This window comes from Vulpes lagopus, chromosome 2, assembly GCF_018345385.1.
Source record: "Vulpes lagopus strain Blue_001 chromosome 2, ASM1834538v1, whole genome shotgun sequence".
NCBI classification, from domain to species: domain Eukaryota; kingdom Metazoa; phylum Chordata; class Mammalia; order Carnivora; family Canidae; genus Vulpes; species Vulpes lagopus.
The window spans coordinates 125104852-125120834 of NC_054825.1; the positions used below are offsets into that span (position 1 = coordinate 125104852).

The 15983-nt window shown below is 38.3% G+C and overlaps 1 protein-coding gene across 3 annotated transcripts in view; it reads left to right on the plus strand.

Moving 5' to 3' along the window:
- Window positions 1-15983, plus strand: part of LAMA2 (laminin subunit alpha 2) — a 580308-nt gene that overhangs the window by 310878 nt on the left and 253447 nt on the right. For all 3 annotated transcript variants that reach the window (XM_041737419.1, XM_041737425.1, XM_041737408.1), the window contains exons 13-14: window positions 10164-10265; window positions 11912-12123. In XM_041737419.1, the coding sequence (XP_041593353.1) occupies window positions 10164-10265; window positions 11912-12123 (314 nt within the window). The remainder of the gene's footprint in view (window positions 1-10163; window positions 10266-11911; window positions 12124-15983) is intronic.

Here is a 15983-nt window from a genome sequence, read left to right on the forward strand (position 1 = left end):
AAACACACTTTCTAATTGGTTACCAAAGACATATTGCAGGTGCTTAAATCACAAATATTTTACTTCATTCATATTTTCCAGATAGCAATGCTGATTCTATTAGTCATTCCATCTGGTACAATTAATTAAAGAATGAATAATATCAGAATAGTAACTAATCATGTATTTGGGTTAAATCTTATTTTCTCTATTTTTACATTTATCTTTTAATAGAATATATACACACATGTAACTGCATACACATATATCATTTTCCCCTCATTATACACAAATGGCTGTATGACACACATATTATAAAAACACACTAGAGTTGTTTTACTTAATATAATCAAGATAATTCCATATTAATGCATAAAGATTTTCTTCCTGTGTGAGTCTGTGTGTATGTGGTGTGCTTATTTGGTTGGTTGTCTTGCTGAATGGATGCACCCAAGTTTGTTCAGCTGTCATAAAAGAGATTAAACATTGACTCTGGTGCTAGACTTTGAGGTTCAAATTCTGGTTTCACCACCTGCAAACCTGTAAACCTTAAGCAAAGTATGGAATCACCCAGCATTTCAGTTTTCTCATCTTTAGAATGAATGTAATGATAGGAATGTACCTGTTACCTAATGCTGTTTGAGGGTTAAAAGAGTTAATGTATATAAAACCACTTTGCAGAGTGACATTTCCATCATTACCCTTATTAATCTATTAGCAATCACTATTGATGGACATTAGTCTATTTTCTTTTTTTTAAAGATTTTATTTATTTATTAATGAGAGACAGAGACAGAGAGAGAGAGAGAGAGAGAGAGAGAGAGAGGCAGAGACACAGGAGAGGGAGAAGCAGGCTCTATGCAGGGAGCCCGACGTGGGACTCGATCCTGGGACCCGGGGTCACAACCTGAGCTGAAGGCAGGCGCTCAACCGCTGAGCCACCTAGGGATCCCTGACATTAGTCTATTTTTGATATTTTTCTACAAGCATTGTTGCAGTGAATAATGTTGCATCTAGCTATATCCTATATGTGCAAGTATAGCTGTTGAATTAACTAGAACCAAAATTGTTATTTCAAAGTGTATATGCATTTGTAATTTTATTTTATTTTTAAATTTTTATTTATTTATGATAGTCACACAGAGAGAGAGAGAGAGAGAGAGAGGCAGAGACATAGGCAGAGGGAGAAGCAGGCTCCATGCACCGGGAGCCCGATGTGGGATTCGATCCCGGGTCTCCAGAATCGCGCCCTGGGCCAAAGGCAGGCACCAAACCGCTGCGCCACCCAGGGATCCCTGCATTTGTAATTTTAATAAGCATTGCCAGATTGACCCCATAGATCCTGTACGTATTACCGTAAAGGCATGAAAGTGCTTGTTTCCTTAACCCCCTCACTAATAGACGATGCTATCAAACTTTTAGATCTTTACTAGTCAGTGAGGAAAATACAGTATTTTAGAAAAGTTTACTTTGTCTTTTTCTTATTACTAATGAAGATAGGATATTTCATGTTTCAGCAACCATAGTTTTTTTTTTTTTTTTCCTACACGAGTGCTTAGACTCGAATTAACAAACCTACTTTGAATTTACTGAATTCTCAAAATAGTTAGGAGGGAAAATGAAATAATGTTTCAAAAAAAAAGAAATAATGTTTCAAGAAATTCTGTATGCCTGGTATAGAACAGAGTAGCTTTACATAGTTCCTCTCATGAATTCTTTATAAAAACCCTTCAAGATGGTATTTTCATTCTCTTTTAGACATAACACAAAGTAAACTTCAGAATTAAATTTGCCCAAAGTCACACAGTAACTATATGGACTCAGATTCTCTAATAGGTCAGCTTTATTCTGAAATACATGATCTTTGCATGTAGACACCTTGAATATTAAGAGTGGGTGTGTGCGTGTGTGTGTGTGTGTGTGTGCGTGTGTGTGTTTGAGAGACAGAGAATCTTGAGGGGGAGTATTTTACAAAGTAAACATAAATCAGGAATGCATCTCAGTATAGCTAAAGTCACAATGTGACTGTACAACTTAACCTCTTAAAGCCTCAATTTCCTCATGTCTACAATATAATAATGTAATCACAAACCCACCCTATAAAATTTTTAGAGATTGAATAAAATGATGCAAAAAATGCTATTTAAATTCTAAAGTTCCATATAAATATTAACTTGATTATGTATGGCTCAGTAATTGCGTCCCCTTAAATTTTAAGATGTACCATATTTTATGTTACCTATGTCTTGCTAAAAAAAAAAAGAAAATACAGATGTTTTTATCTTCAAGCTTAAAAAGTCCAGATCATACTAATGTGTTGTAGTGGTATATGGTGGTAATCAGAGAATCTTGCTCTGAATAGTTAACAAAATTTTGGAGATTATTTTCCATAATGGCAACAAAAAAATGGTAGCAACTAACTTTATTAAACTTTGATAAAGTGTCAAGCCCTATTCTAGATTGTTCAACTGAGTTCTCACCACAACCCTATGAGGTATTTACTGTTGCGTCCTTTTAATTTTACACACAGCGGCAGAGCTATTCCCTGCTCCCCAAGAAGACTAGCTTTAAAACCTATACTCTTTCCCCACTAGGCCATTCCCAATCTCTGATACTGTCGATACAAGTAGTGTTCTCTTAATGAAATGTGTTGTCCTGTCCTTTAAATGCTTTATCTCTAAAACCACAGAACAAGGAGCAGGTGTATGTGAAGCTGATTACCATCCTGGTGGTAGTCTACAATAGAAATTGAAAAGGGTTATTCTGATATATAATTAACCAACTACTTAGTAAATTGGCTGTAAAATTTATCATGGTAGACTTCAAATTTCCCGGTGATATCAGATCTAGTCCAACCTCTTAGCAGATGTAGGCATTCCTTCTCCATCTTCCGAGACAGATGGACCTCTATTCGTATATCTACAAGGATATGAACACCCTACAGAGCTCATTCCATTTTCAACAGTTCTGGATATTAGAAGTTAATTTTTAAGCAGGATCAAAAAATATCCCTCCCCCATTTCCTTGTATAGAGTCCATTTTTATGTGACAGAGCCAGTGTCCTTTTGATTATACATGTTAGGCCTTTAGACATTCAAAGAAAGCAATCGTGTTTTCCCTATGTCTTCTGTTTTTAAGGTTAAATGTCCCCATTACCTTTCTAAACCTCTTGTTCTGCTTTTAGAGCCATCAGCATCCTGGTCACACCTCTTTGGCTGACCTCTAATTTGTCAACTTACTCCCTTAAATGGTGGCATCAAGAATGTGCTCGGACTCGTTATGTTGGCAGTTGACTCATTGCTTCCTGTAATCTGTATGCTGGGTGTCTTTTTAATACAGAGAGTACATTGCCAATATATCAGAATATATTGAAAATGTATTTGTAACATAAAATATGTATTAGTGGGGGCTGGAATTTACACTATTATCCTAGCATATAGAATCTGGTGAAAAGTAATAATGTATAGTTGCTTTATATGTGTAAATGTCTAAATGACTTAAATATTTATTTTCCTTTCAACTGCAGATCAAACTTCCCAAATGCTAAGGGGCCTTATTTAAAATAAGAGCACTTAGAGTTTGCCAGTCGGCAGCACAGTAAGTTCCTGTGGTAAACTCAAATCACCAAAAAACTCAAATAGACATATTTCCTTTGGTCTGTTTTTAGAACTGACAAAGACAAGAGTAGAGAAGTCAGTAAAGGCCTATTCTAATAACTGCAAGCGATCTCATGGGGGTAGTACAAATTTGTCCCGGTTTTTTATGCCTTCTCCGTCTATAATACATTGAAATGATATATGGTGTTGAATTTGATTAAAATTCGGCAGATATTTATGCAATATCTGCTTTCTCTAAGATGCTTATGCAAAGTACCACAGGGAAACATTAAAACATGAATAAGATCTGAAACCTCCCAATACTGTGATCTCTTCCAGGAGCTCTGAGGTTTCAAAGTGCATTGAGAATCATGAAATAAATGTCATTATGATGAGGTTTTTAGTGTGAAGTGTGTATATATTTTAATTCTGAGAATTGTACTTATTAAAACACTATGATTTACAACATTTATTGAATATATACTGTCTAGTACCAAGTGAGGACTTTTATGTGTATTTTCTCATTTCATCCTCAGAACAAACTCTGAGATAGGTGTAATTCAGCTCATTTCAGAGAAAATTAATGGAGACTCTGAAAGCATAAATAACTTTCCCAGGGGCCATACAACATTTAGAGGCAGAACCAGAACCCAAACCAGGTCTGAAAAATCTCCAGGAATGAGCTTGATCTTTTATGTGATTTATATCCGATTTCCATGTTAACAGACACATCAGAAAGTAACACAAATCTTTATCTGTTCATTCTAGAAGAAGACACTTGAATATATTTTATTAGCCTGTTGATTCTCCTCTGGGGTATGACTTAGTTTCCATTGCATCTTTGGGAATCTTTTCTTCTAAAATTCATAACCAGCTTCTGCTGGAATAAAGAATCACCTGCCGAGTTCATGAATAAGGGAAAAGAGAAAAGGAAGAGTGGTAGGTCAATTTTGAATCCGATCAAAATAGTATTCCAGGACCAGTATTTTAGCATCTGCCTTTGTGGGAAATAAGTTGACTATTATTTCAAAACATCCTCTACTTAAACAGTGTAACCTGGAATTAATTGAGCTCATTTAAGCATACAGCCCTTCCAGCCATAGTCACTGTTGCTGAAGGTATAAACATTGAGAATTGCCTATGGGAATGATAAGAATTCTGTTTATTACACTTTTGTTCCTGCTTCTGCAATAAGAGGGGAAAGACTATACAGTAGCCATATACTATCTAGAATAGAGAATATCCTCAGGGCACCTGGATGGCTCCACTGTTGAGCATCTGCCATCGGCTCAGGTCATGACCCTGGGGTCCTGGGATCGAGTCCCACATTGGGTTCCTGTGGGGAGCCTGCTTCTACCTCTGCCTATGTCTCTGCCTCTCTCTCTCTCTCTCTGTGTCTCTCATGAATAAATAATTTTTTTTTTAAAAAAAGAATATCCTTGTAATCCTTATAGGACAAAATGCTTAAGGACTAAGAGAAAATTTAGCTAAAATTTGTATTCAAATAGAAAATAGCATTATTGATATCTCCTTCTTACAATGTCCTCATAAATTTTTTCACAATAATTTATGCGTGAATAAATGTATGAAAACATATATATTCATTTGTCATTTATGTGAAAATAGTCTGTTTCTCTTTAACTTAATAGAACTTGGATTAAAATGTATGTTGTTATTTTAATCAACATCCATGTTGTATATCATGAGCATGCAGTTTTCTATTTTCTTGGCAGAGAACTTAAAAAAAAATTAAGCCCTAGTCAATAAGAATGTTATGGATATATAAAACCATAATTTACAGTTTATTTGATTAGATCAGTATTTAATTATGTATTACAAGTATTTTTTTGTACTGAATATTTACACATAAATTAATCCCACCCATAGCTAGAGAACTAATGGAACATTCCATCCAAACATAAGTAAGTAAACAGAAGACAAGCAGCTGTTGCAAAAATCCTGTTTTTGAGTCTGGGCCTGATAACCAAAAACAGTTTGGAGAATTTGGCTGCTACCATTTACTTACATCTGTTGAGACAGTATTATTTCAACTCAGTACTTGGTCACTGCGTGTCACAAATAACAAGTAGTTTTCTCATTTGGAGAACTTAGGGGAAACACTCTTGATTTTATGTATGGGATGCTGTACTTTTAGGTACTTCATCATCTTCTACATGATGTTTAGCAAATCTCTTTATGGAGTTTTTATATTTTTAAGTATCTTCAGATGGATCTAAGTATGTGTAGAAAATACATGAAATTAGGAGAAATAATGTTTGCCGTCTTTTAAAAATTGGATCTGTTTAGTTCTGGACCTCTTGTTATATAGGAACCACTAAATTGTCTGGCTTTCAGCTGTAACCAGAAACATTCTTACCTGATCAAACCCTTATCATTCCATTTGCTCTGAATCATAACTGAGTTTAGAGAAAGTATAACTGGACCTTTATGTTAGTGGGAGACAGAAAGCTTATGTTAAAGATAGGTTGGCGTTATTCAAGTGAATAAATCATCAATTTTATAAAGATTCATATGAGAAGCTCATACTGATATCTCAATGAAGCGGTTAGAGAACTGGGCTCCAAGGACACTGGTCAGTTGGTGTGACACTGAGAGAGGATCTCTGATGGATTGCCATAAAAACCTGTCGTTGGTGCAGTCACATTCGTAATTTTCATCCCTACTTTGTATATTTAGGAAATTCAGCAGATACAAAATACAAAAGAATGCAAAATTATCAGATTGGATGTGGCTACATCTAAAAGGAAAAAAAAAAAGCAATCAGAAAAAGGAGGAGATGGAGCTGGTGGGGGCAGGGAAGGGGGGAAGGAGGAGGGGGAGGAGAAGAAGAGGAGGCAAAAAGGGAGGAGATGGGAAAAAGGAAGGAAAGAGGCAGGAAAAGCAGGCGGATAGGAAGAGAAGAAGGAAGAGAGAAATGGAGGCAGGCGGGAAAATACTCAAGATCTTCCTCTTTGTACCTCCTACACTACATAACATGGTCTCTTGCCTTCCGAGCCAAAGTTTCCAGATTGTTTCCGTTTGAGGCTCACAACACCTACTTCTTTTTCTGTGCATTAAGTTGATGTTAACTTAAAGGTCTCCTATGTAAATCCCTGTTCTCTTCAACGTCCCCTTATGTCCGTTCTATTCTAATTATCAAACTTTGAAAGAAGAGAAACACGCTCTTATCTCAATGTTACAAATGTACAGAAAAGCACAACAAAACGTGAAGCTGTTTCCACGCTGAAGGAGGGCTCGGTGGATAGATGCGCCAGTGAACGCTTTGGTGGGAGGGACACATTTTCAGAGTTTCAGGCTCGGGAGCTTCCAAGTGTAGAAAGATGAACCACTGACCATGTTTGGGGCACTACGTTGAAGGTAGCATATACTATCGTCAATCCTGCTCCATATTACAAGACTTTTCCTCATTTGATTTTAGTATATCTCCTGAAATCCTTGCCCTGGTGAGCAAAGGTAAGTATTAGGTTTTACACCTCAGGTGGTGGAATAAAAGCAACGATATTCTGATATCAGACAGCCGAATATTCCAGTCTCATTTTATGAAAGAATTTCCGCCCAAGTGTGTCGTCCCCTGTAGATCCGCATGCTTCCTTTACTCTTCAGTTCCTAGTTCTTGAGATTGGGGGTGGGGAAGGCTACAACACAGGGAGCCTAAGACTACGCACAGTGATTGGCAGCCCTGTGCACACGGGATTTGACAGAGACGTTGAAGATCAGGGTGCTGAAGGGATGATGGGGGGTGGTGGCACACGTGGAGGAAGAGCAGGTGACTGTGGCAGCAGGACTATGGAGCAGCGGGGCTATGAGAAGAGGCAGAGACTTCCTCACCCACGGCTGCGGGAAAGGACAGTCTGTGCTCTGGATATTCCCACAGGCCTTTCCCCAAAAGCAATGTCCCAAGAGGACGCTGTCTTATAACCAACTCCCCATTTAGATGTCCCTGGGATGGCATGCCTTGCTGGGAAGACACCCTGTAAGCTGCAGGAAGGAATCGTAAGCAATCCTTTCTCAAAATGACTTAAATAACTACTTGACTAAGCTGCAATATAGAAATGGCCCTAAATATACACCTTCAGAGCGACTGAAAAGGGTCTATGATTCTAATATTATGGAAATGGATATTTGTGATGTAGGAAGAAAAAAAACAAAGCAGGTGACATCATTATACGCCTTTGTAAAATTGGTCTGTTTCCATATAACTTAGGTGGAAGGAAAATGAGTTCATTCATGAACACAGATGATTCAAAATGGGTTCTGATACTGAAGTACAGGTATCAAAGATGGACAGGGGCGTTGGGGGAAAATTGTGGTACGACGTGTGAGTGAAAAGGCAAGTTTTCATTTGTGTTACTATCGTTACCATAAGCCCTCAGAAGAAGAAGCTGAATTAATTCCACTCCTTAGTTCATGTTTTGTGTTACGCTTGACCTGCAGAAGGGCCTCTCTTCCTCCGATTTGTTTTTTGTTTATTTTTCCTGCTTCCATCCTCATTCCTCTCTCATATTGTTTTACAGCTTATATGACTTTATTATGAGTAGGTATGGCAACAACACAAAAAAATGAAATGTTGTAACAAATTAAGCGTTTTTCTGTTTCAAGCAAAGTCTAAAAAGCTTGGATATTCGGGGGTACCTGGGTGTCTTGGTTGAGTGTCTGACTCTTGATTTTGGCTTAGGTCATCATCTCCAGTCCCTAGTGGGCCTGAGAGCCTGTCTCTCCCTCGCCCTCTGCCCTTCCCCATGCACACATGCCGGCAGGCTCTCTCTGTGTCTCCTCAAATAAGTAAATAGATCTTTAAAAAAAAAAAAAAAAATTTAGATACTCAAGTCATATTCCCTTTGGCTCTTATTAGCAAAATAGACTTTACCTTTAATTCTGAGTTCCTCACATTTGTGTGATTTTTAAATTAAGAAATTATGAATTAAAATTGACCTTTTCCCCTTTTATTTAGGGAAACATATTCCCTAAATAAATAAATAAAGCATGCAGTCCAAATTTTATATGATCAAAATGTATTTGGAAGCTCAAAAGCTTCTCAGCATTATACGTCTGTATCCTAGTGTTTTTCCCAAGCTCCATCCCTACATCCTACTGAATATTTTTATTAATGTGGAAAATTCTAAATAGTTGAGTCTTTTTTGAAATATATGTAAAGTATGTTTTTTTTTTCCTGCTGCCTGTCTAGACTCCTCTCATTGAGAAAATGGTCTGGCTGATTTTGAACGGGTACGCGAGGTAATATTTAGGATGCTTATCTTAATAGAACCGAAAACCTTTTACACAGATTCACCCTTCATTACTCACAATAATGCCAAGTGCTATCGTCCAGGCAGATATTTATTATTTTATATATGAAAAGACATTAGAGTAGGGCTATTTCTCAGTGGAACAGGGGAATAGAAGTTTCCTGAATTCTAGTTCCTCGTAGAGCTCCACGTAATGAGCTCTTAGAAGACATTGCAAAGCTGCAATTTGAAAGCCTTGTCTAATCAGCCAGAGCAAGCTCCGTGCATCCCCGCGGAACAGCTCTGGGGGAAGCGGTGCCTCCTCCTCCTCCATCCCCTGCAGGCCCCCATTCGTTCTGTGCTCCGGGTCTGCAGCAGGAGGCCACAGAGAGCCCAGGGCCGCAAAGCTGGGGCTCTGTCTGTCAGCCCGGAGCAAACGGCTGCGGAATACAGATCATCAGCTTTGTTTTAGGAATGTCTTTATTTACAGCGCTGGAGTGGAATTCTTTAAAAAGGCCAGCAGTATTTGCATTGCATCTGTCACTCAAGCTCCGATGTTGATTCCTGTCCTATAAATGATCTTGCTTGCTTTTCAGTTTTTTGTTTTTTGTTTTTGTTTTTTTTTTCCATTCTACAAGGTTACTGTCAATGTCAGAAGATGTAAACCTCAAGCATCCATTATACGGGGCTTGGAGTGCATCTTGGAAGAAAAGAAGTTTATTTAATGAAAAGGGATAATGACATTCATTCCAACTAAGCATATTTGATTGCACAGGGAAAAGTGTATCTTCTTTGGGAGTTTTGATTGAATTGTATCATAATATAAAATTTGCCTCCATTCTTTTCTTTAGCCCTGACCAACAACCTTTCCCAGCTTAGCTTGCAGTCTATGTAAAGTCACTGTCAGGTGGAGTGATGTCTTAGTTGCAAGTGTCCAGACCAACAGAAAGTAAGTGACCCTCATGGATGGGAAGAAATCTCCTAGTTTTGACAAAGATCCTTCTCTGCTTGGGAATTGTAAAGCTCAAGCTATAGATGAGGAAAATGACAGGAGGGGCCGTGTTTGGTTTCACAGAACTTAACCTATCTCAGCAAGGCTGCAATACTGGGGAAAATAATACCTGAATTTATATTTATGTCAGGCTGGCAGTTGATGGGGAAGGTTCGTATAAAGGTTACTGCTGAAGAAATGTCTATCATTCTCCCCCTGCACTCCTGTGATTTCTGCTTCTTCCGAATCCTACCCTCTAGAACAATAAATTGATTTTAAAATAGTAAGTAAAATCTGATTTAATAGCCCATCTTCCTGTCTTGTAATGATTACATATCTCCTCTCTTGTAGCTTGCAGCAGCTGGAGGACAGTTGACGTTTACCATATCGTATGACTTCGAGGCAGAGGGAGAAGATGCCGAAAGTGTACTCCAGGTTACGGTTATCTTAGAGGTAGAGTATGGAGCAGATCCGTGTTATGCAGCTCTTTCATGCTCGGAGGCTACACCTTACCTCATGGGCTTGACGTTAACTAAAATACGACTGGGGGGGGATATTGTATCTTGGGAAATACCTTTATGCCAGGCTTCTGTTCCACCCTGAGATATATCTAAAAGACTGAGCATATTTGTTAGGTTTCAATGATAGGAGACCTCTAGACCAGACTTGGAGTTTGTTTGTTTGTTTGTTTGTTTTATTTATGATTTTATTTAACGTTTTGTTTGTTTATTCATGAGAGACATAGAGAGAGAGGCAGAGACACAGGCAGGGGGAGAAGCAGGTGCCATGCGGAGCTCGATCCCAGGACCCTGAGGTCATGACCTGAGCCGAAGGCAGACGCTCAACCACTGAGCCACCCAGGGGCCCCCCCAGACTTGGAATTTAAATTAAAAACATACTGACCATGTTCCCAAGAATATAAGTATGATGAGGTGTTTAGGCAAATGCTGATTTACATAGTTTATTTTTCCATCTTTACCTGCTTCCAAGTAGGTTTTATTGGCTACGTCTTTATATTAGGCAGAGGTAAATGAAAAAGGAAACTTGTTTATTTTAGATATAGTTGAATCTTGACTTCAAAACTCTTCATTTAGGTGAGAAAGTTATAGGAGAAACTGCTTTCAGGATTTGGGGGGCTGTGGGCAATTCTAAAGTGCTAGAAGCCTAAAGATATCTTAGAGGCTCCCTTCCCCTTTTCTAATACTTTTCCCCCAAACTGCACACAGTCTCAAGGCACACACTTTCATATGCACATTTGTGATTCCAAACGGGTTGGTGTTGATTTAGCACCGGGCTTTGTTGTTCTTTGCCTTGAACCTTTCATGTATGTGAACCAATGACAAATTCTTTGTATTTTCAAAATTTTCAAAATTCTCTGTATTTTCAGTTAGGTGAAGTGATCTAGATGCTATATGTATTATTACATATGTATGTATGTAATAATGTGTCAGTGAAACTACAAGTGTGTCTTGGAATTCGTTCAAGATAAAAGGGGTTCTCTGAATGTAAAATGTTGTGAAGTTCTATATTATTAGTATAAATGGACTCAGAAGAAGGAGAACCTAAATGTCATAGGTCAGTCCGTGCATTCCCTGTGGGGATTCATTATCTTACTGAGAACACTAGACCTGCAGAGCTTTTCTGGTTTGTTTTTGTTTGTTTTCCCATAGAGAAGAGTCCTTTAAAACAAAAGCTGAACACACTACACTGTGCTAAGTTGCTAAGTTTTCTTCCCTGTTTCTCTATACAACCCATATTCACCATGAAATAATGTATTCGAAATATGCAGCTATTGTGCACTTGCCTGAAAATCAAGGTATGTGTAATCACATGCATGTATGAATTGTCAATATCTATTCTTTTAGTTAATGGTGGAAGCAGAGTCATGCATAACAAAGCTTCTACTTTATCATGCATCTGGTTAAGGCCAATTCTCATATATCCCGGAAATATACTGAATGAAAGGAAAGCCAACCTGGAATTAAAAATCTACTGAGGATCATTCGCCAACTGGCCAATCCAAATATGCACACTCTTTACCCCTTTATACCTTCTTTTTCACAGTTTGACCCTTTTTATACTTTCTTTTTTACCTTTAGGGAAATGACTTGAGAATCAGCACAGCCCAAGATGAGGTGTATCTACAACCATATGAAGAACATATTCACGTATTGTCACTTAAGGAAGAGTTGTTTACTACACATGGCACAAACTTCCCTGTCAGTAGAAGAGAGTTTATGACGGTGCTTGCGAGTCTGAAGAGAGTCCTCATACAAATCACCTACGGCCCTGGGGTGGAAGCCATCTTCAGGTAAACTCAAGAACTGCATCTCCCAGGGTTGGCACGTGTCTTTGGAGCAAACATGCATTTGGTAGAAGAGTGACTTTGAAGATCTGTAGGTTTCCTTCAAATAGTAGCTAAGAATCGAGCACTAGTTTTGTGAAAAGTGTTTCTATTAAAGCTTTGAAATTTAAATGCCCAGAAGGAGTGTGGCTTAGCTCTTTTCTAGTATTGATGATTGCTTCATAGTTTGGCCAGAGCATGTGATTTAAAAAAAATGATCCATAGTCTGAGAAATTCTATACTGGAAAAGAAAGTCTCCATTATGATGACTCAGATTGTGGGAAACTAAATATAACTCTGGAGTAGTCATATTTGGAAAGTGGTTTGTAAAGTGTTTTCTTCCAATTAATTAATTAACTAGTTTCTAACTTAATAGTATAGAGTTTACAATAAGAAACCTAAGGGCTTTCATCTAAGTAATCACAAGCCTCTTTATAAAAGACACTATTGGCCGCGTGATATAAAGGAAAGAGTGTGAGCTTTGGAGCCAGCCTGACTAGGAAGTGAGTGGATTCAATTGCTTATTTTATGTGTGACCTTTGGCAAATGATTGGTCCTTGTGGAAACTTAGTTCCTTCAAGTGTAAAGTGGAGATTATAGTGTCTACCTTTCAGAGTCTGTTGGGAAAATTATATGTGACACTTATGGAAAGTGCTCATTATGTAGAATTAGTTGTTTTCCTTTTTTTCAGTTTTTTTTTTTCTTTAAAGAGAGAACTTTTGACTGGAACCGAACATGCTTGTAACAGACTATAGGCTGCTATACTTTCCTTTTTTTTTTTTTCAGATTTATTTAAGAGAGAGAGTTTATGAGTGGGGGAGAGGCAGAGGGAGCGGGAGAGACTTTCCGTGAGTGGGGAGCCCATCCCAGGACCCCAGGGTCATGACCTGAAGCCAAAGGCAGATGCTTCACTGATTGAGCCACCCAGGTGCCCCTATGCTTTTAATTTTAAAAACAGTGATATATTTATCCAATGAAATGTAAACGTCAGTACATCAGAATGAGGATTTTCCCCCTTCTCTTTTTCTGCTCTAAGAATACATGATAGAATGGCAACTTTCCCCTAAATGAGATTAAATTAGATGATGACCCATGAACCAAAACTGACAACATGACATAATCAGAGTCAAAGCAACGTCTCCAATACTGGCTTACCTACAGGAGACTTGTTTTTCGTTTTGTTTTTGTTTTTGTTTTTGTTTTATGTTGCTGCTCCCCCACCCGCATCATTCGCTCAGGCGGCCTCCTTTGTCTTTCACTTGTACCGTCTCAACTACGTGTGATCATCATTACCATCTCCCAAAGGAGGGGACTGCAGATTCATAAACAGAACTATTGTCAGACAGTGTACCTCCTTTGCATAGGCAATTCTGCTAGAAGCTGGGTTAAAATGCCATGAAGATGTGAAGCAGCACTTAGGAATTAATTATGTTTTCTCCCATTTAGTAAATAGAGATTGCCATCATGTTTAAACGGCACAGAGGGATGAGTCCTCTGGCTTTCAATATGAATGACAACCAACTTGACGAAAAGTGGCTAGGGGGCTTATTTATTTTTGTCAGCATCGCTGCTTCTCAGACTAGTTAATCCAAAGGCATTTCCTCCTGATTTATGTCAGATAATTTCTGTGTCTACCCATCAAAATCATCGGTTTCATTCAAAGCCTTTGGAAGCGTCCCCATAGATGAGTGACGTGTTCACAGAGCAAGGGTATGCGAGTGACAGCGGGCAGGGGAGCTAGGTGGCTGCTTTGTGCAGCCCATGTCATCTAAAAGCACTGTCCTTCAAGAAGGAAGAGCCAATGTCAGATATGAAACTCTTAACCCATTTCAGGTAAGCAGAAAATCAGCATAAATCCCGATTCCGTGAACTTGTTATATTTTATTTATCTCAATCTACAAGTGGATTGAGTCATATTTGTAAAACACCACTTGAATTGATTTCGACTTGCCTTGCACAGTAGGCTTCCGACTTGGCATCCAGTTTGTATGTAAGTGCGAGTGAATTGAAGTTATCCAACACAACTTCGTGTTTGGGTGTATTTAAGGAAGATTTACTTCCACTGTAGTTCTCAGCCCTCGGACTTGGCTTCCTCCAGCTGTGTGGTTAGAGGGAGATGAAGAGTGGAAGGAGAACTAGCCTGCAGGTCAGGATTTTGACTTCTGTTTTCAATTCAGCTATTTAATAGTTGTAAACATAAGTGTAGCTTTGACCTCCTTGAATTTCAATCACCTCGGCTGTGAAATACAGAGGAGGACAATTGCCTTGCCAACTTCAAAAGGTCACCAAGAGAATAGAATTAGAGGGCTGCGAAAACATTTTGCTAATGGCAAACAGGAACACAGATCGGAAGCATTTCCAGCCGACCTTAGTCACTGCAAGCAATAACATTGTCTCCAAGTACCATTAAGACCTTGGAGGCATCTAGGATAGAGCACGCAGGGCTAGTTCCAAGATTGTGACAGTCTTTGCTGTCATTCTTTTCCAGAATGCTGAGAGGCTCAGACAAGAAGATTAATTGGTTTCTTTCTCATTGCTCTCATTGGTGAGATGAAGATAAAAACAGAAAAAGTGCAGCCTTCTTTTAGAAGTGTAAGAGAAATCAGCTTAACCAAATCATGCAGCTTTCTCCTTTAAATTCTCTAAACCTTGAATTTAGTAGCACCTTTGATATTTAACTCAAGCAAGGAGTCTGTTCAGCTTTTCTTAATATCTATTAGGTATTAACTCTGCAGGTTTTTTTCTTTTACCGTATGGCAGACATTAGTGTAACTCATCAAATTTCCAGTCTCCTCCTTCTAAATTTAATTTTATCATTCATTCATTCATTCATTCATTCATTTGTTTATTTATTTAAAAAATCTTCATTGACGTACAGTTGGCATAGATTATCGTTAGTGTCAGGTGTAGAACATAGTGATTCAACAATTATGTACATTTCAAAATTCTCACCTTGAGAAGTGTGGTTAACCATCCATCACCATACAAAGTTATTAGAATATTATTGACTATATTCTCTGTGCTATACATTTCATCCCCGTGACTTATTTATTGTATAACAGAAAGTCTGTACCTCTTCATTCCCCTCGCTTATTTTGCGTATCCCCTACCTTCCTTCCACTCTGACGACCACCTCTTTGTTCTCTGCATTTATGAGCTGGTTACTGTTTTTGTGGTTGGCATTTGTTTGTCTGCTTGTCCCTTTGCTTTGTGTTGCAGATTCCACATATAAGTGAAATTATATGGTAATTATCCTTCTCTATCTGATTTATTTCGCTTAGTGTAATACCCTCTAGGTCTTTCCATATCGTCACAAGTGACAAGATCTCATTCTTTGTTAAGGCTGAGTAATATTCCATTGGGTGTATATATCACATCTTTTTTATCCATCCATATATTGTCAGACATGTAGGTTGTTTGCACCTATTGGCTGTTGTAAATAATGTTATGATAAACATAGGGGTGCACATATCTTTTTAAAGTAGTGTTTTGTTCTCTTTGGGTAAATACCCAGATCCAAACTCCTCCTTTTGTGGTATTACATTTCCCTAACCTCTGAGGGTAGGGGTGGTCATATGACTTAGTTCGGCCAATGATATGTGAGCAAGAGTGATTCTCCACCCTACTCCACCCCGACACGTGCACAAGAAAAGCACTAAATTGCCAGTATGAGATTCTGGAGCTTATCCAACTTATGAGAAGATAAAGATTACCTGAAATACTGACAGCATACAGTAGAGGTCAGCTGCCCTAAACAGTCACCCAGACCTGTGGGGGATTTTATGAGTAAGCTTTTCTTTTAAGCCACTAAGAATTTGGAGTTGTTT